Source organism: Penicillium oxalicum, chromosome IV (genome assembly GCF_001723175.1).
Source record: "Penicillium oxalicum strain HP7-1 chromosome IV, whole genome shotgun sequence".
Classification (NCBI taxonomy): Eukaryota; Fungi; Ascomycota; class Eurotiomycetes; order Eurotiales; family Aspergillaceae; genus Penicillium; species Penicillium oxalicum.
In genome coordinates, this window is record NC_064653.1 from 1,010,178 (window position 1) to 1,025,168 (window position 14,991).

Sequence of the window (14,991 nt, forward strand, 5' to 3'; positions counted from 1 at the left end):
GTGATCATCAGCCAATCAACGCACATATAATCTAACCCCGATGGCGGAGAAGGATGGTATGCTTGAGGGGGAAACGCCGAAACCACCAGATCCTTTTTTTTCTTATTACCCTCGATAGGTCGCTTTAACTGGAAAATTTCGAAAGAAATTCACCAGGCCATACTCACTTGAGTGTATTGTTTCGCATTCTTGGTGCACCTGCCCTTGGACATCCGGCAGATCGCAAGGTGCCGATAAGTATTCAATCGCCGGTGATTGATCCATCCCACCTCTTACTACTGCGGACAATACAACAAATTATCCACGATGGCATCAGTTTCCAGTGCCGGTGAGGCAGGTATGTGTTTGCTTTCCAAATCCTCCTCTAGAACGGACGGGTCGTTTTCTCTAACATTGTCATTGCACGTCAGTTGCGAGAATCGCCTACCTGTCCAGTGACCTTGTCTTGTCTGTGCAACCTTCCCTGCAGACAGACTCGCTATTTTCAAAGACACTCAAATCTTTAAAGAGCCAAAAGACCACTAGCGTCCTCTCTAATCAAATACCAGTGGTGCGTCCCACCCGGAAACAATTCCATCGAGGACACGTATAGAAACAGAATGTAGCAGAGGCTAACACTCTTCCTGTTAGGTGCAAGCCGTGCGACACAATGAGGACCCTCTACTCTCTGCATTCCACCCTCTCCGTCAGCGAGAGTCTGTCTCTGTAGTCGCCAGCTCCTCAATCCTCATCACAGCGGTTCCTCATCTCTACCGATTGGCGAACTTCCCCATTGTCATTCACATTGCGCTTGATTCCTCATCATACCCCGACTACTCTGTCATCAGTTCCATCCGCCAGTGCGGATTCGCATTCCTGCACTCAGAGACTATCCAGGAGTCCCAAGACATCGCATTGACTGCCCATGCATTGGCCCATAAGTCTGGAAAGGGTGTCATTCATTTCTTCGATCCTGCCAATTCTGTCAAGGACTCACCTATTGCCTCGGAGGATATCGAGCTTGTGAAGAAGACTCTGAACCTGAGTGGAGTCATTGCTACTCACGCCCCTTCCGAAGCCGAGACCCTGTACACCGACTCTGGCCGTGTCGCCACAGTGGCAACGGATAGCGTCGAGATTGCTCCTGCTGGCCAGGGCGAGGCAACCGCCGGGTTAACCGTGCCCTCCCAGTCCCAAACCCCTCTGGCTGCCAGTGTCGACAACTCATCTGTTGGTTCTTCTCGCCGTGAGAGCAGTGCTGGAAGTGAGACTCCTAGTTCTGCAGCCACTACAGTGGACTACTCCAGCGTTCGCCCCGTGAATGCCGCCGATATCTTCGAATGGACGCGCCAGATTTGGGCCACGATCTCGAAGGAGACTGGCCGCACCTACAATGCTATTGAATATACTGGCCCCGCTGACGCCAAGTCCGCTGTCTTTGTGTTCGGCTCAACGGGGGTTTTCGTTGATGCTCTTTCACAGGCAGAGGCTGGGAGCGAGCTTGAGAACATTGGTCTGATCACTGCCCGTCTCTATCGGCCTTGGGTTGGTAGTCAGATTGTCAACTCTATTCCCAACTCCATTGAAAAGGTCGCTGTATTGGAACAGGTCCGGAAGACAACCAAGTGGGGCCCATCTTTCATGGACTTCCTTTCTAGTGTGACCCCTTCCTCTGTTCGAGGCGAGGCTTTGAAGATCGTGGGCTACCGTCTGGGCTACATCGAGCCTTCAACAGCTGTGCAGGCGCTTCGCGGCATTGTTCAGAACCTGCAGTCATCTTCCCCTATCCAGAACCTAGAAGTGGGTAGCGCTCAGGCCCCCGCTGTGCAGGAAGGTCTTGTACAGCCTCAACTTGAAAATGCATACCTGAAAATCCTGAACCAGCTCTTTGGTGATCGCCTATATATCGCCAACCAGCTGGGCGCCAAGAATGCCGGTATCTCCTCCACCATCGCTGCCAGCCCGGAGTATGGTTTTGGATCACTCCTTGCACGCAAGGAACACCGCAAGCGGTTCATCCGAGAGGTGGAAGAGGCTTCCAAGTCCGCTACTTTCGCCACCGATGTCCCCAAGTCTTGGCTGTCACGCTGGGCCCTGAGTGTCAATGATTCTGCCAAGGCGAACAAGATTGCCCCCGACGTGGTTGCCCGTCTTTCTAATGACGGCTCCAAGCTGTCTCGGGAGCTCTTGGAGTCAAAGAAGCTTTTCTTCGAGGAGTCTCAGTGGCTCATCGGCTCTGATGCCTGGGCGTACGACTTGGGCAACTCTGGCGTTCACCATGTTCTTGCCTCTGGCGCTAATGTCAACATGTTGATCATTGACTCGCAGCCTCATTCTGAGCGTGCTGCTTCCGATCCCACTCGCCGGAAGAAGGACATTGGTCTCTACGCTATGAACCTTGGAAATGCCTACGTTGCATCAACAGCCGTGTACAGCTCCTACACGCAGGTTCTGCAGGCCATGGCCGAAGCTGAGCAATTCAACGGCCCGTCCGTCGTTGTTGCTTACCTCCCTTACCACCAAGAGAATGACTCCCCCCTCACTGTCTTGCAGGAGACCAAGAAGGCGGTTGATCTTGGTTACTGGCCTCTGTACCGCTGGAATCCCGCAAATGAAGAGAAGGGCGAGCCCAAGTTTGCCCTCGACTCTGAGCGTATCAAGCGCGAGCTTGAAGAATTCCTTCGTCGCGACAACCAGCTCACCCAGCTCATGAATCGCCAGCCTAAATACTCTTCTGTGTTGTCTGAATCGTACGGCACAGAAGTTCGTGCTTTGCAGAAGCGCAAGGCCAAGGATTCGTATGAAAAACTTCTGGACGGCCTTTTCGGAGCTCCACTCACTATTCTTTTCGCGTCAGACGGTGGCAATGCCCAAAATCTTGCCAAGAGGCTGGGCAACCGTGGCCGTGCTCGTGGTTTGAAGACTATGGTCATCGCGATGGATGAATATCCCGTCGAGGATTTGGCCACTGAAGAGAACGTTGTGTTCATCTCTTCTACCGCCGGTCAGGGTGAATTCCCCGTGAACGGTCGCGGCCTGTGGGAGCATGTCAAGAACACCGGCGACCTTGACCTGTCCTCCATCAAGTATTCCACCTTCGGTCTTGGTGACAGCCACTATTGGCCCCGAAAGGAGGACAAGATCTACTACAACAAGCCTGCTAAGGATCTGGATGCCCGTGTGGCATTCTTGGGAGCCCAGAAGCTTACTGACATTGGCCTCGGTGATGATCAGGACCCTGATGGATATCAAACTGGCTACGCCGAGTGGGAGCCCCGTTTGTGGAAAGCTCTTGGCGTCGACAATGTGGAGGGTCTGCCCGAGGAGCCTGCCCCTATCACCAACGAGGACATCAAAATCCAGTCTAACTTCCTCCGCGGTACCATTCTGGAAGGCCTTCGGGACGAGTCGACTGGCGCCATCTCTGCCAGTGACCAGCAATTGACCAAGTTCCATGGTACCTACATGCAGGATGACCGTGACCTCCGGGATGAACGTAAGGCCCAGGGTCTCGAGCCAGCTTATAGTTTCATGATCCGTTGTCGACTGCCCGGTGGTGTTGCTACACCGAAGCAGTGGCTGCAGATGGATGCTATCAGCAGTTCTCACGGAAACGAGACTATGAAATTGACCACCCGCCAGACCTTCCAGTTCCATGGAGTTATTAAACGCAAGCTCCGTGGTGCTATGCAGGAAATCAACAAGGCTCTGATGGACACTCTTGCGGCCTGTGGTGATGTGAACCGTAATGTCATGTGCAGTTCCCTCCCAGAGCTGTCCACTTTCCATCGTGAGACATATGTGTTTTCCAAGAAGATCAGTGAGCACCTGCTTCCTTCAACGACAGCTTATCATGAGATCTGGTTGAAGGATGAGAATGACAACAAGGTTCAGGTGGCTGGTGACGCTATCGTTGACCACGAGCCCCTCTACGGTCCCACCTACTTGCCCCGCAAGTTCAAGATCACCATTGCCATTCCTCCCCACAATGACACTGACGTCTACGCTCACGATATCGGCCTCATTGCTATCAAGGGGGCGGACGGCCACCTGGAAGGTTTCAATGTCCTGGCTGGTGGTGGTATGGGTACCACTCACAACAACAAGAAGACTTACCCCCAGACTGGTCGTATGCTCGGGTTCTTCCCCGCGGAGAACATTCACATTGCCTGTGAAAAGATCATGCTTGTTCAGCGTGATAACGGTGACCGCAAGAACCGCAAGCACGCTCGTCTGAAGTACACCATTGATGATATGGGACTGGATGTCTTCCGTAGCAAGGTCGAGGACCTTCTTCCGGACGGTCAGCGATTCGCTGAGCCTCGGCCCTTCAAGTTCGAGTCCAACGTTGACACCTTTGGCTGGATCAAGGATGAGACTGGCTTGAATCACTTCACCTTCTTCATTGAGAACGGTCGCATTGAGGACACCGCTGAGTTCGCCATGCGTACCGGTCTCCGCGAGCTTGCCTCCCTCAACAAGGGTGAGTTCCGCCTTACTGGCAACCAGCACTTGATTCTCTCTAGAGTCACAGACGAGGATCTCCCTGCTGTTAAGGAGGTCATGGCCAAGTACAAGTTGGACAACACCGCGTTCTCCGGGCTGCGTCTTTCCTCCTCGGCCTGTGTTGCTTTCCCCACCTGTGGTCTCGCCATGGCTGAGTCTGAGCGTTACCTGCCCGTCCTTATCTCCAAGCTGGAGTCTACTCTTGAGGAGAATGGTCTTGCTCGTGACAGTATTGTTATGCGTATGACTGGTTGCCCCAACGGATGTGCTCGTCCTTGGCTTGCTGAGGTCGCCTTTGTTGGCAAGGCTTACGGAGCGTACAACATGTACCTCGGCGGTGGTTACCACGGACAGCGTTTGAACAAGCTTTACCGTTCTTCCATCAAGGAGGATGAGATCATTGAGATCATGAAGGGCCTGCTCAAGCGCTATGCTCAGGAGCGAAACACCGACGGCGAGACACCCGAGCGCTTTGGTGACTTCTGTATTCGCGCCGGTATCATTAAGGCCACCACCGACGGCCAAAACTTCCACGAGGGTGTAAGTATCAGTTGATACCACTATATTTTCACACTTGCATTCTAACGATCTTTATCTACAGGTTGCGGAAGAAGATGATGAGGAGTAATTGATTCAACAACGAGCATCGTTAAACACCAATGTTCAATGCGTCATGACCGCCACGGCAATCGATAAAATTTGGGTGTTTTCTTTTCCATACCATTTGTGTTTGTTTTTGTTTTTGTTTTTCCCTTCCTCTTCTGCTCCATCTGCCTGTTATCATCTCTAGACATACCACTTATTTCCATCTATGTTTTTCTCAATCATTTCGCGCCATGTGCTAGGAAATACAATTTGCCTTGTTGCTTGGCTTTATTTGTCTGCATTATGTTACCTGTGTATATTTCTTTCTCTTTTTTTTATCTTTCCAGCTTTTCGAAGGTTGTTCGGCATGAGAAAAGAATTCTCACTCGAGATTGAAACTGCCTTAAGCACTCTTCTAATTTGTTTGATTCCTGGACAATGACATGCCGGTGGTCAAGATTGCTGCGCGCGTTTTCCATCCACAAAGAACCGCTCTGTATACAATCGATTCCATCGAGCCATCATTTGCACGCGCATCTGCCTCACTAGAAGGAGCCAGACCTGAAATCATCATGATTCTCAAGGCCCTCTGATTCTCCTCATCCTCGCCCTTATCCGCCGAAGCATTGCCTTATAAATCCCCACAAAAAAGGCCTCCAGCACAATCCTCACAACCCACTTCATACTTGGTTCCGCCATACCCTCATCCCAATTCTTTTTGATTGCCATTCCAAACCGCGACGACTCCAACTCCTGCGGAGTCACCCTGATCGATTCGAGTCCATGCCGAACTTCATAAGTCGCAGGTCCCGAATTATCGATCCATATTGTCGCCGGCTCGTCGAGGGTATGATTTCTCCGTGCCTGATGCCAGACCCGATGGCGGATCCGGCTGAGGACGGCATGGATGACCTTACATGTGAGGCCGTATTCTAGGAGGGCGATGATGCCCCCCGTTGAGGACATGAGTTCTTCGAATGAGATGTGGAATTGGTGGGTTGGGGTGCCGACGAGGTAGATTCCGGCGGCGTCAAATTGGATGCCGAACATGGTTGATTTGACCAGGTGATCTTTATTTTTTAATCTTGTGTTTTTGAGAGACCTGATATTCATGATTCGTTATTTATTGTCCATGACGATACAATGTCACAAGAGGCGGAGAATGTTTGGTTTCACCATGGCTGCAGTGTGCTGATATTGATGCGTGGATATCGATATCAGGCAGGGAATTGGGATTATTCAATTGGACGGGGTCTTGCTTTGAACGGAGTGTTGAGGATATCCGTAGTATACCTTAAGATACGAATTGAATTCCCTTGTCTTGTCTCGAATGCGTCGAGTCTTGTCTCTCTCTCTCTCTCTGGATTTCACCGTAATTGTTCATCCCAATGGACCGACAAGAGTTCCTATTCAGGTTACACATAATCATCAGCCACGAGTTCTGTGAATAAAACGTATCAAGTAAACCCAAAGAGATGAATGGCCTTCTCCATGATAGTAGTACATACCGTTTACCCGAGCCCACTGGGAGAAAGTAATCATCATGAAAAAAAAAAAAAAAAAAAAAGGAAAATATCCGAACAACGAGGTTGAACCTCAACTAGGATCACTCTTTCTTTTTTTTAAAAAAGAAGAGGAAACAAGAAAAGAAATAGTCCAGACCGGAGGAAAGGGGATATTCGAAGAATCTGGAATCCTTGCAACTCATATCAACCAACCCCTGTTCACTGGAGAAGGGAGAGAAAAAAAGAAATTGAACGCGTATCAAGGTTCAAGCTCATCATTTCCCATCCAGGGTAATGGCTCTGATAATAATCACCTGAAAAGACTATCTATATCAATCGCACCGAACTCCATGTCCCCAAAAAAAATCTCAGGCCCGCAGATTACTACAGAACAGCGACAGTGGCAGTGATACCAAAAGCCTAATCTTGGGATCCACCCCGCCTACGCATGCATCTCTAAGCGGCGTTCGTCCGGGTCCAAACAGTACGATGTGGGGACTTGAACCTGTCCTTTGGTCTTGATCTGCGCCGCAGACGAACGTTCTGAGGGGCTTCGTAAATTCCGAATCCTCCGGGAGATTTTGTCGGACAAAGTCCAGGGGTCTCCTTGGGCATCCGTTGGGCAGAAAAAGGGTGGTGATACATTAGAGTCTCCACATCAACTGTGTTTCCGTCGACAATTTCACTGATTGAAAAGGGGCTGCGAGAGAAAAGTTTGGATGATGGGAGACTGCAGTGCCCTTGTGCCAATTGTGTGTATCTCGAGCTTGGATCCTTGTTCAGTGGCGGTATAGGTGGAGGGGCGTAGTCCCTGACAGGCGGGTTTTATACAAGGTGAAGCCGGTTGATGAGCACCCTAATATCTTCAAATTAGGTTGTACTTGCTACCAAACCGGTGGTGGCTGTTCTTTTCCTACTCGGTGGGAGGGTGGGCGCAGGTACAAGGACCCCACTTATCAGGAGGACAATCCTGTGCGAGCACTAGCGCAAATAACAATTTTTAGAACAATTTTGATATTGTGGACCTTTCTAAGTGTATCATGTTGGCAAGCCGGAAAGACTCATTCCGGCGTCCCGTGTTTTGAGGGGGGATCAACGAGGGATGTATACAAAGTCCCCGTCATTCAAGGCGCACGAAGCAGCTTTGTTTCGTAGCTTCATACCACCCAAGTCAGTACCAACGGCGCTCACGATGAACAAGCAAATGTGCCGAGGAACCGTCTGCCTGGATTGGCCGATACTGATTTGCAACACCCTGGAGTATCATTCCCGATGGGAGACCAGAGAATCATGAACCAGCTTTGCCTCCCACGACGTCTTCCTACACGCGCAGGTCGAGATTTCCCTTGTCATGCAGCAAGAAAGGAATAGGGTACAAAGTTCCTGATATCCGCTTCGGTAGCTTGATTTCAGGCAATACCACGACGGATGGAGGTTTGGGTGCTGGCGTGAGGAGCGTCTAGAGCTCGGCGGGAATCGTGGCACCGACGACGAATTGGGAATGATTTCTCTAGGTTGCACATCGGAAGAGTAATCGGGGGATTCGGCACAGCAAAATGCGGCGGGTCGCGCCACAATCCGGACGCAATGTCTAGGAATTCGACGTGGAGGCGCGCGAAGCGCACATGTCAAGAAAGAACGAGTCACTCCCGCACCGAGAAGAGTGTGTAACGCTGCCGCCATAGAGATGATCTACAAATGTCAAATCGCAAGGGTGGGACGGGTCACTAACGGGGCTCCGTCCAATCTTGCATCTTGACATTCATACCAGGAGCATGCTCATGAATGGTCTGCGGGAATTGAGCCCCGCGAACAATGGACGGAGACGGCTGAGGGGGACCCGTGCCCGAACGACGTCTTCGCTCGCGTTCCAAGGGACCGGGCAACTCGTCCGTGGGGCTGGCGTGGCTTTGACGGGCGCGCAGTTTCTGACCCAGATTGCCCAGCCAGTTGCCCTCTTCCTCTTCTCCCAGCCAGTAACTGCGACCGATCCCGATCATGATCCGACCCAGCTTGCCTTTCCAGCCCTGGCCTTCGGGGCTAATGGCGGAAAATGGCTCCCGATCAATGTCCGCAACGCTGGCGATGGAGACATTTCGGCTGTGCGTGGGCAATTGGGTGTGGCGGGGTGTGACCACCCAGAGGCGAAGGGTCTGCCGCGCGAATGAGAGCATGACCAGGACAAAGTAGACACGGATGAGCCACAGAATGCAGATGAAGATGATGCTCTGGAAGCTCTCCGGCTGATCAACGGCGTTGCTCAGAGGGTCGACTCCACGGGGCGGATGAGCGATAAATTTGTTCCCTTCCTTGGTGTTTTGAATCTCGACGTACGCGGCATCGTATTTGGGGCTGGTGAATCCCGCGGTTTGTGCGATGGTCTCACTGCCCGGTCCGGAAACCTTGCCACTGTCGTAATGTTGAGACACCACCAGGAACCAGGTAACCCCAAAGGTGGCCGTGAAGGCGGCGTTGATCAGACTGTCCAGCAGGTACAACCAGGCCAGGGCGAGGCATTCCAGAGGCGATTGTTTACGGATATGAGGGAACAGAATCGCGGTCAAGGCAAGGGCGATGAGGGAGTAGAGATACATGGACAATTGGACCGGGGACAGGTGATAGCCTGTCAAGAGCGCGAGGAGGCCATAGAGGCCGCTGATCTTGTTGAGGAGCAGCGAGAGCGTGATGAGGGACGCACCAGTCTCCAGGCTCATCACATAGAGAAAGGTCTGTACAGATCGGACGTGGGATGATCAGTAAGCGTCCTCGATCCGATGGGGGAGATTGCGACCGAAAAGGAGTCCCAGCCTTACCTCTGGCCGCGGAATGCGGAGATACCGGGATGCAAATCCCATCTTCACTGATCAAAGTGACCGATCGGGGGCCACCCTTGAGAAAAATGGACAAGGAGTTTTGACACCGGCGAGGCACGGTGGCAGACGAGCGTTGGCTGGACCAAAATCTGGGAAAAGGCAGAAGTTGGGGGGGGGGAGGAAAGATACGAAGATGGAGCGTAGCGGTAGCTGACGGGAGGCGGATGACGAGGAAAGAACGAAAGGATGACTCGGGAACAAGAATGGGAAGGTGCGGCTTAGGGACGCGGACAGCAAGTGTGAGCCCTGAGGTGTCACCAGCGCAAGTACCCGAGTACTTCCTGACACAGCGGCCGAGCCATAGTATCCCAAGTTCCTCGACAGTCGACACCTCACAAGCCTCCTACGGCTTTTCCAAGGGGTGCCAAGCCTCCGACCGATCCGTGCAGATCAGCTGCCTGACTGGAATTTGGGCGGACCGTGTTGCAAAGACTGCGCCTCCTCACCACCGCATCCAAGAGCCCTGATGGTAACTCCAGGCTGGCTGATGCATAGTCGTCCTCATACATCAATTCACGGTCGTCCTTCAGTGCTCAATGAGTTGAAAGCAGATGAGATGGGACACGCCGAGGGATAATTCTGAGCGTCATCTTCCCGTACTCGAGGAGATGAGTGCGTCCAAGCATTGACCCCATTGAGGGTCGAATGGCGCCTGATCCAAGAGAGCCAGGAGCAGCGCTATGGCTATGGTCGGAACTCAACAGCATTGTCAGTTAGACATGTTCTTGCCAGCTCGGGCTGAGATCAACGAGAAACAGGGGTTACCCAATACACACGGACTCTCCTATACTCGTACAAGTACGCAAAGTAGTATCCAATGTCCATAGCTATGTACTCATTGCACACCGTATACACAGTTACTTCTACTTGTCTCCAATTTGTGCAACCAATCACTATAGTGACCGAGCTATGCATTCGGCAAAAGTGAACGACCTCATTCATGTCTTTCTTTTCCACAGTAAGGTCTGGATACCTATTGCTTACAGTTGTGGTCTTCAGGAACGAGACGGGGCTGGCCTATGCCCTTGCAGCTTCAGCTCCATCGGTGCCGGACGGTCGGCCTGGCCGATCTGACAAAGCGGGCCTTTACCTAATGGTACGCAGCAGCTACGAGGAACATTGAAGACGCAAAAATTTTGTCCCTGCGAGGTGTCAACCGTCAGACTGCATCCATCAAGCATGAGGTTACCTTCACTCAAGATCCAGAATCATGATTCATCATCCTGTGCGGATGTCTCACAAAGTAAGCATTCGCACCACCTCCGTAACGGTGCAACCTTAGTCATCCTGCGGTCATCTCCTCCTAATCTGCCCTACCAGAAGGCTAGGCACCGGTAATCTGGATTGAACTGGATAAAGCCAATGATCCTGGCGACCGGAGAGGATTATCGTCACCATATTGGATGCACTGTCTATGTGGATAGAGAACACCACAGTTGAGGATGAGTAAATGTCTGGGTTCCTGTGCAGTCATTCTATGCTCTGGTCGCAGAAAAGGTGCCAGTCCTGCAGGGCCATCAAGGCACAGGCTGCACGACACCAGGGAGAAAAAAAAAAAGTGCATGACATCAGACCCGCTAGCGTGGCTGCAGGGCACATCGTGTTTGCCCACTCGTTCTTCGCGTGGATGTGAGCCCCACTAGGCCCGTCTTCGGGACGCCGTCCGTTGGACTTGAACCCGAATTTTAATGACTTCTTTTTCAGGAGACTCGTCTGGAAGATAGGAAGATGGAGATAGAGTATACTCTGCTGATTTATGGAAAAAAAGGGAGGCGGAGTGAACATGCCTTGGTCATTGGGAATGTGAAATTCAATACGGCATTTCATCTGCGCTAGTTGAAATATCTAGAGTTGCACGGCCATCCTGGTTATTGTGTTGAACCGTATAAGTGTGTACTTCTCATTTTTTACTCCAATAGCGAACTGATCGGTGCACGCGATCCGCCACCGAAGAAAAATTTCAATGTGACGGCTATACTTTAAGCCCCAAAACCCACAGGCTTGGCTCTGAACACTATTTCTGGCGACCGTGGAAAACTCACAGTCGTCCACAGTCTGGTCTCATGCAAAGCTCATAGGCTCAATCCCGTAGACCAGGATACTTCCATCAGAACGGCAAATGCATCCACGAGCTCCAAGCCGTCAAATGGTGGGTCGGGACGGTTAACTCGGGATCTTGGTCCGTTCTGTGCCCCGTTTTCTCTTGTTCAAGGCCCACGTCTTTTCACGATGAAGCCGACTGATCGTCCGTTTATAATAGCGATTCCGGGTCGCTGCCGCCGCCGATTCTCCGTCTCTCACCTTTCCCCCTCTCCGTCGCCTTCTATTTTTTCGGTGCCATTCTGCCTCAATCGCAAGCCTATACGAACTGCGGGAGAGCATCGGTGGACAGACGTGAATCTGTCAATTTGCACTCACCACTGCAGCAACCCACACCAACGAACAGGTGCAATAAAACCCACTTCGACCAGTCGCCTCGACGGATCCGACATCCAGCATGAGTAACGCGGTGGACCGCGACCTCGAAATGGCCGAGGTCGACGCCAACGCCCAACGTCGCTCCTCCGACTGGGGAGACGAGAAGCCTCGCCAGCCCGCCGAAGCCCCTAGACCATCAACATCGGGATCCGCCTCCACAATGTCCTCCTCAGGGTCCAGTAGCTCTGTCGAGTACAATCCCAATGTGCACCGTCTGCAATCCCGAAATACCGAGGTCGACCTCGAGCGTCGGCGGTCTAATCTATCGCAGGCGCTGAGTCGCATCGAGACACAACGGCTGCAACATTCGATGACCGTGGGTGAAAGTGTCAAGTCGCGCCCGTCCAAGCTGCCGTTACCCCCAATGGGTGCTGGCAAACCCTATCCACCACAATTGCCGGACCGAGAGGACTACGTCGTGGAATTTGACGGACCGGACGATCCACTGTATCCACAGAACTGGTCCCTGAAGACCAAGTATGTTTATCCCCCTAGAATGACATATCTCAACTTTCCTGTCCCCTTGTTCATGTCGGAGAAAACTGACTGTATGATGAACCAGGGCATGGACCGGCGCAATGCTTGCATTCACCAGTATCTGTTCCACATTCGATTCCGCCATCTTCAGCGCATCAACGAGAAGCGTGGCATCCGTGTTTGGAGTCAGCGTCGAGGTTTCAACCTTGTCGAGCTCTCTCTACATCTGCGGCTACGCAACTGGGCCTCTGATCTGGGCGCCTCTGTCTGAGCTGAAAGGTCGTCGCTTGCCGATCATCTTCGCCATGCTTGGGTTCGGAATTTTCAACATCGGTGTCGCGGTAGCCAAGGATCTGCAAACCCTCATGATCTGCCGTTTCTTCTGCGGTGTCTTTGGTAGTTCGCCTCTTGCGGTCGTGGCGGCTGTCTTCTCCGACATCTTCAACAATCGCACCCGTGGTATCGCGATCGCCTGTTTCTCCAGCACCGTCTTCCTAGGTCCCCTGCTGGCCCCCTTTATTGGTGGATTCATCAACATGTCCTACCTGGGCTGGCGCTGGACAGCCTACATCCCGGCGTTTATGGGATTCGCTGCGTTTGTGATGAATCTTTTCTTCCTCAAGGAATCATACCCTCCGGTGGTGCTCGTGGAGAAAGCCGCGGAATTGCGCCGCCGCACCAAGAATTGGGGGATTCACGCCAAGCAGGAGGAAATTGAAGTGGACTTGAGAGATCTGGTGATCAACAACTTTTCCCGTCCCTTACGACTGCTGATCAATGAACCCTTGATTCTGGCCGTGACGCTCTATCTCAGCTTCATCTACGGCTTGCTCTACTGCTTCTTGACTGCCTACACACTTGTCTTCCAGGGCGTGCACGGGATGAACGCTGGAGTCAGTGGTCTGCCTCTCTTCGGCATGGTCGCGGGTCTCTTGATTGCTGCTGCCTACATCATCCTCTCCAGCTCGTCCTACAACCGCAAGCTGGAGGCGAATGGAGGGGTTCCAGTGCCGGAATGGCGACTTCCTCCCGTCATCGTGGGCGGTGCCCTCTTCGCCGCTGGACTCTTCTGGTTCGGATGGACCGGTTTTACGGATAGCATCCACTGGATCGTCCCCACGCTGAGTGGGCTATTCACCGGATTCGGGCTCTTGATGATCTTCATCCAGCTCTTCAACTACCTCATCGACACTTATCTTATGTTGTGAGTCCTTCCAGTGAAGAGCAAGAAGAAGAGAAGAAAAAAACAACAGAATTCCAAAGCTGACCCAATGTCCGTTCTCTTCTAGTGCCGCTTCCGCAATTGCCGCCAATACCTTCTGCCGATCCCTAGTCGCAGCTGGTTTCCCACTCTTCTCGCGCCAGATGTTTCAAAATCTAGGCATCCAATGGGCATCCACCCTCCTCGGCTGTCTCGCCGCGGTTCTCGTTCCCATTCCCGTCGGATTCTACTTCTTCGGCAAGAGACTGAGAATGAAGAGCAAGTTTGCGCCCTTCTTCGAGCCCGCAAATGAGTCGTGCGCCGTGGATCACGGAGATACGGTCGAGGACGATGCTGAGCGTGCTTGAAAGATACCCATCGCAATTCTTTGTTTCTTTTTCTCATTCCTTTTTGCTTGTAATATTGGGACCTGTCATTTACTACATCTGGTTGGTTTTACTGTTCCTAAATTAGCGCCCAATATACCCAGCTTGTCACCTCTCTGTCCGTCGCCTCGACATAAAAGACCCAACCTGTCCTCTAGTCCTCTTCTCTCCATCTTTTCCCTCCCTTCAACTCCTCTATCTTGCACTTGTTACCGCCCCCTTTCTTTCGCTTTGGCCCCTACCGACCACTGTGCCTTGGCTTTCAGCCCGAGGTCCAGCTCGTTCTCGCTCCCTGAGCTGGAACGGCAGTCACATAGGAACTGCCTCAAACTGGTCAATTGGGATCTTGACGTGGCGCAGAAACTGTATGCATATCTCAGTCGATGCACTTGAACGGATCCACGACAAGGACTGGCGGTTACACACCGCTCATCATTGGCTGTAGAACCACAATCAATGACTCGCAAGGCTATACACGCCTGCCGTCTGGACGTGATAAATAAGGGGCTCCAGTCAGCCTGCCATTGGGCACCTTAAATTGGGTAAACTTTAAGAATACTCTGTAGGGCTTCCAAATTTTTGAGAACCATACATATAATGAACGTTGTCTTTCACTTGTATCGTACACTTGACGAACTTGACTAGTTGTTTCCCTGTCTTTGATTGTGCCCATCTTCCACTTATAATCAGGCTAATATATTGCCGAATAATTAAGAAAAATCTAGATAGAGAGCATGTCTCGCTCCCCACCAATCCTACCCCACCCTCATCTTCTTCACCCTCTCTCCCTCTCTCCCTATCACGTTGACCCCTTCCTCGACCGTCGTCTCGCATTTCGGATCCTGTCGTAACTCGATCCTGGGTCTTCTTCACATCATCTACTTCCCTCCAGGACTTCCTGTTTTAGCGAAGTCATAGGTTCGCGAAAACCATGGACTCCGTGGAACTTCAGTACGGTAGCTGCCATCCTCGATGGGCCGTTAATGATTCCGCTGCAGGCT

General features: G+C 52.0%; 4 protein-coding genes across 4 annotated transcripts; 2 read left to right on the forward strand and 2 right to left on the reverse strand.

Annotated features, from left to right (window-relative positions):
• Nucleotides 1–306: 306 nt before the first annotated feature.
• POX_d05140 (Sulfite reductase [NADPH] subunit beta) lies at nucleotides 307–5,113 on the forward strand (the record flags this gene model as incomplete). The annotated part of the gene is made up of 4 exons (XM_050113991.1): nucleotides 307–337; nucleotides 411–550; nucleotides 631–5,025; nucleotides 5,087–5,113. 4 exons carry the CDS (start codon nucleotides 307–309, stop codon nucleotides 5,111–5,113), a joined length of 4,593 nt encoding a protein of 1,530 aa, XP_049968942.1.
• Nucleotides 5,114–5,485: 372 nt separating this feature from the next.
• On the reverse strand, nucleotides 5,486–6,120 carry POX_d05141 (uncharacterized protein; the record flags this gene model as incomplete). Its single annotated transcript, XM_050113992.1, has 2 exons — nucleotides 5,486–5,700; nucleotides 5,757–6,120. 2 exons carry the CDS (start codon nucleotides 6,118–6,120, stop codon nucleotides 5,486–5,488), a joined length of 579 nt encoding a protein of 192 aa, XP_049968943.1.
• Nucleotides 6,121–8,302: 2,182 nt separating this feature from the next.
• POX_d05142 (uncharacterized protein) lies at nucleotides 8,303–9,430 on the reverse strand (the record flags this gene model as incomplete). The annotated part of the gene is made up of 2 exons (XM_050113993.1): nucleotides 8,303–9,304; nucleotides 9,389–9,430. 2 exons carry the CDS (start codon nucleotides 9,428–9,430, stop codon nucleotides 8,303–8,305), a joined length of 1,044 nt encoding a protein of 347 aa, XP_049968944.1.
• Nucleotides 9,431–11,945: 2,515 nt separating this feature from the next.
• On the forward strand, nucleotides 11,946–13,972 carry POX_d05143 (Major facilitator superfamily multidrug transporter FLU1; the record flags this gene model as incomplete). The annotated part of the gene is made up of 3 exons (XM_050113994.1): nucleotides 11,946–12,403; nucleotides 12,489–13,607; nucleotides 13,693–13,972. The coding sequence occupies 3 exons, from the start codon at nucleotides 11,946–11,948 to the stop codon at nucleotides 13,970–13,972; spliced, it is 1,857 nt and encodes a 618-aa protein (XP_049968945.1).
• Between the last annotated feature and the right edge of the window lie 1,019 nt (nucleotides 13,973–14,991).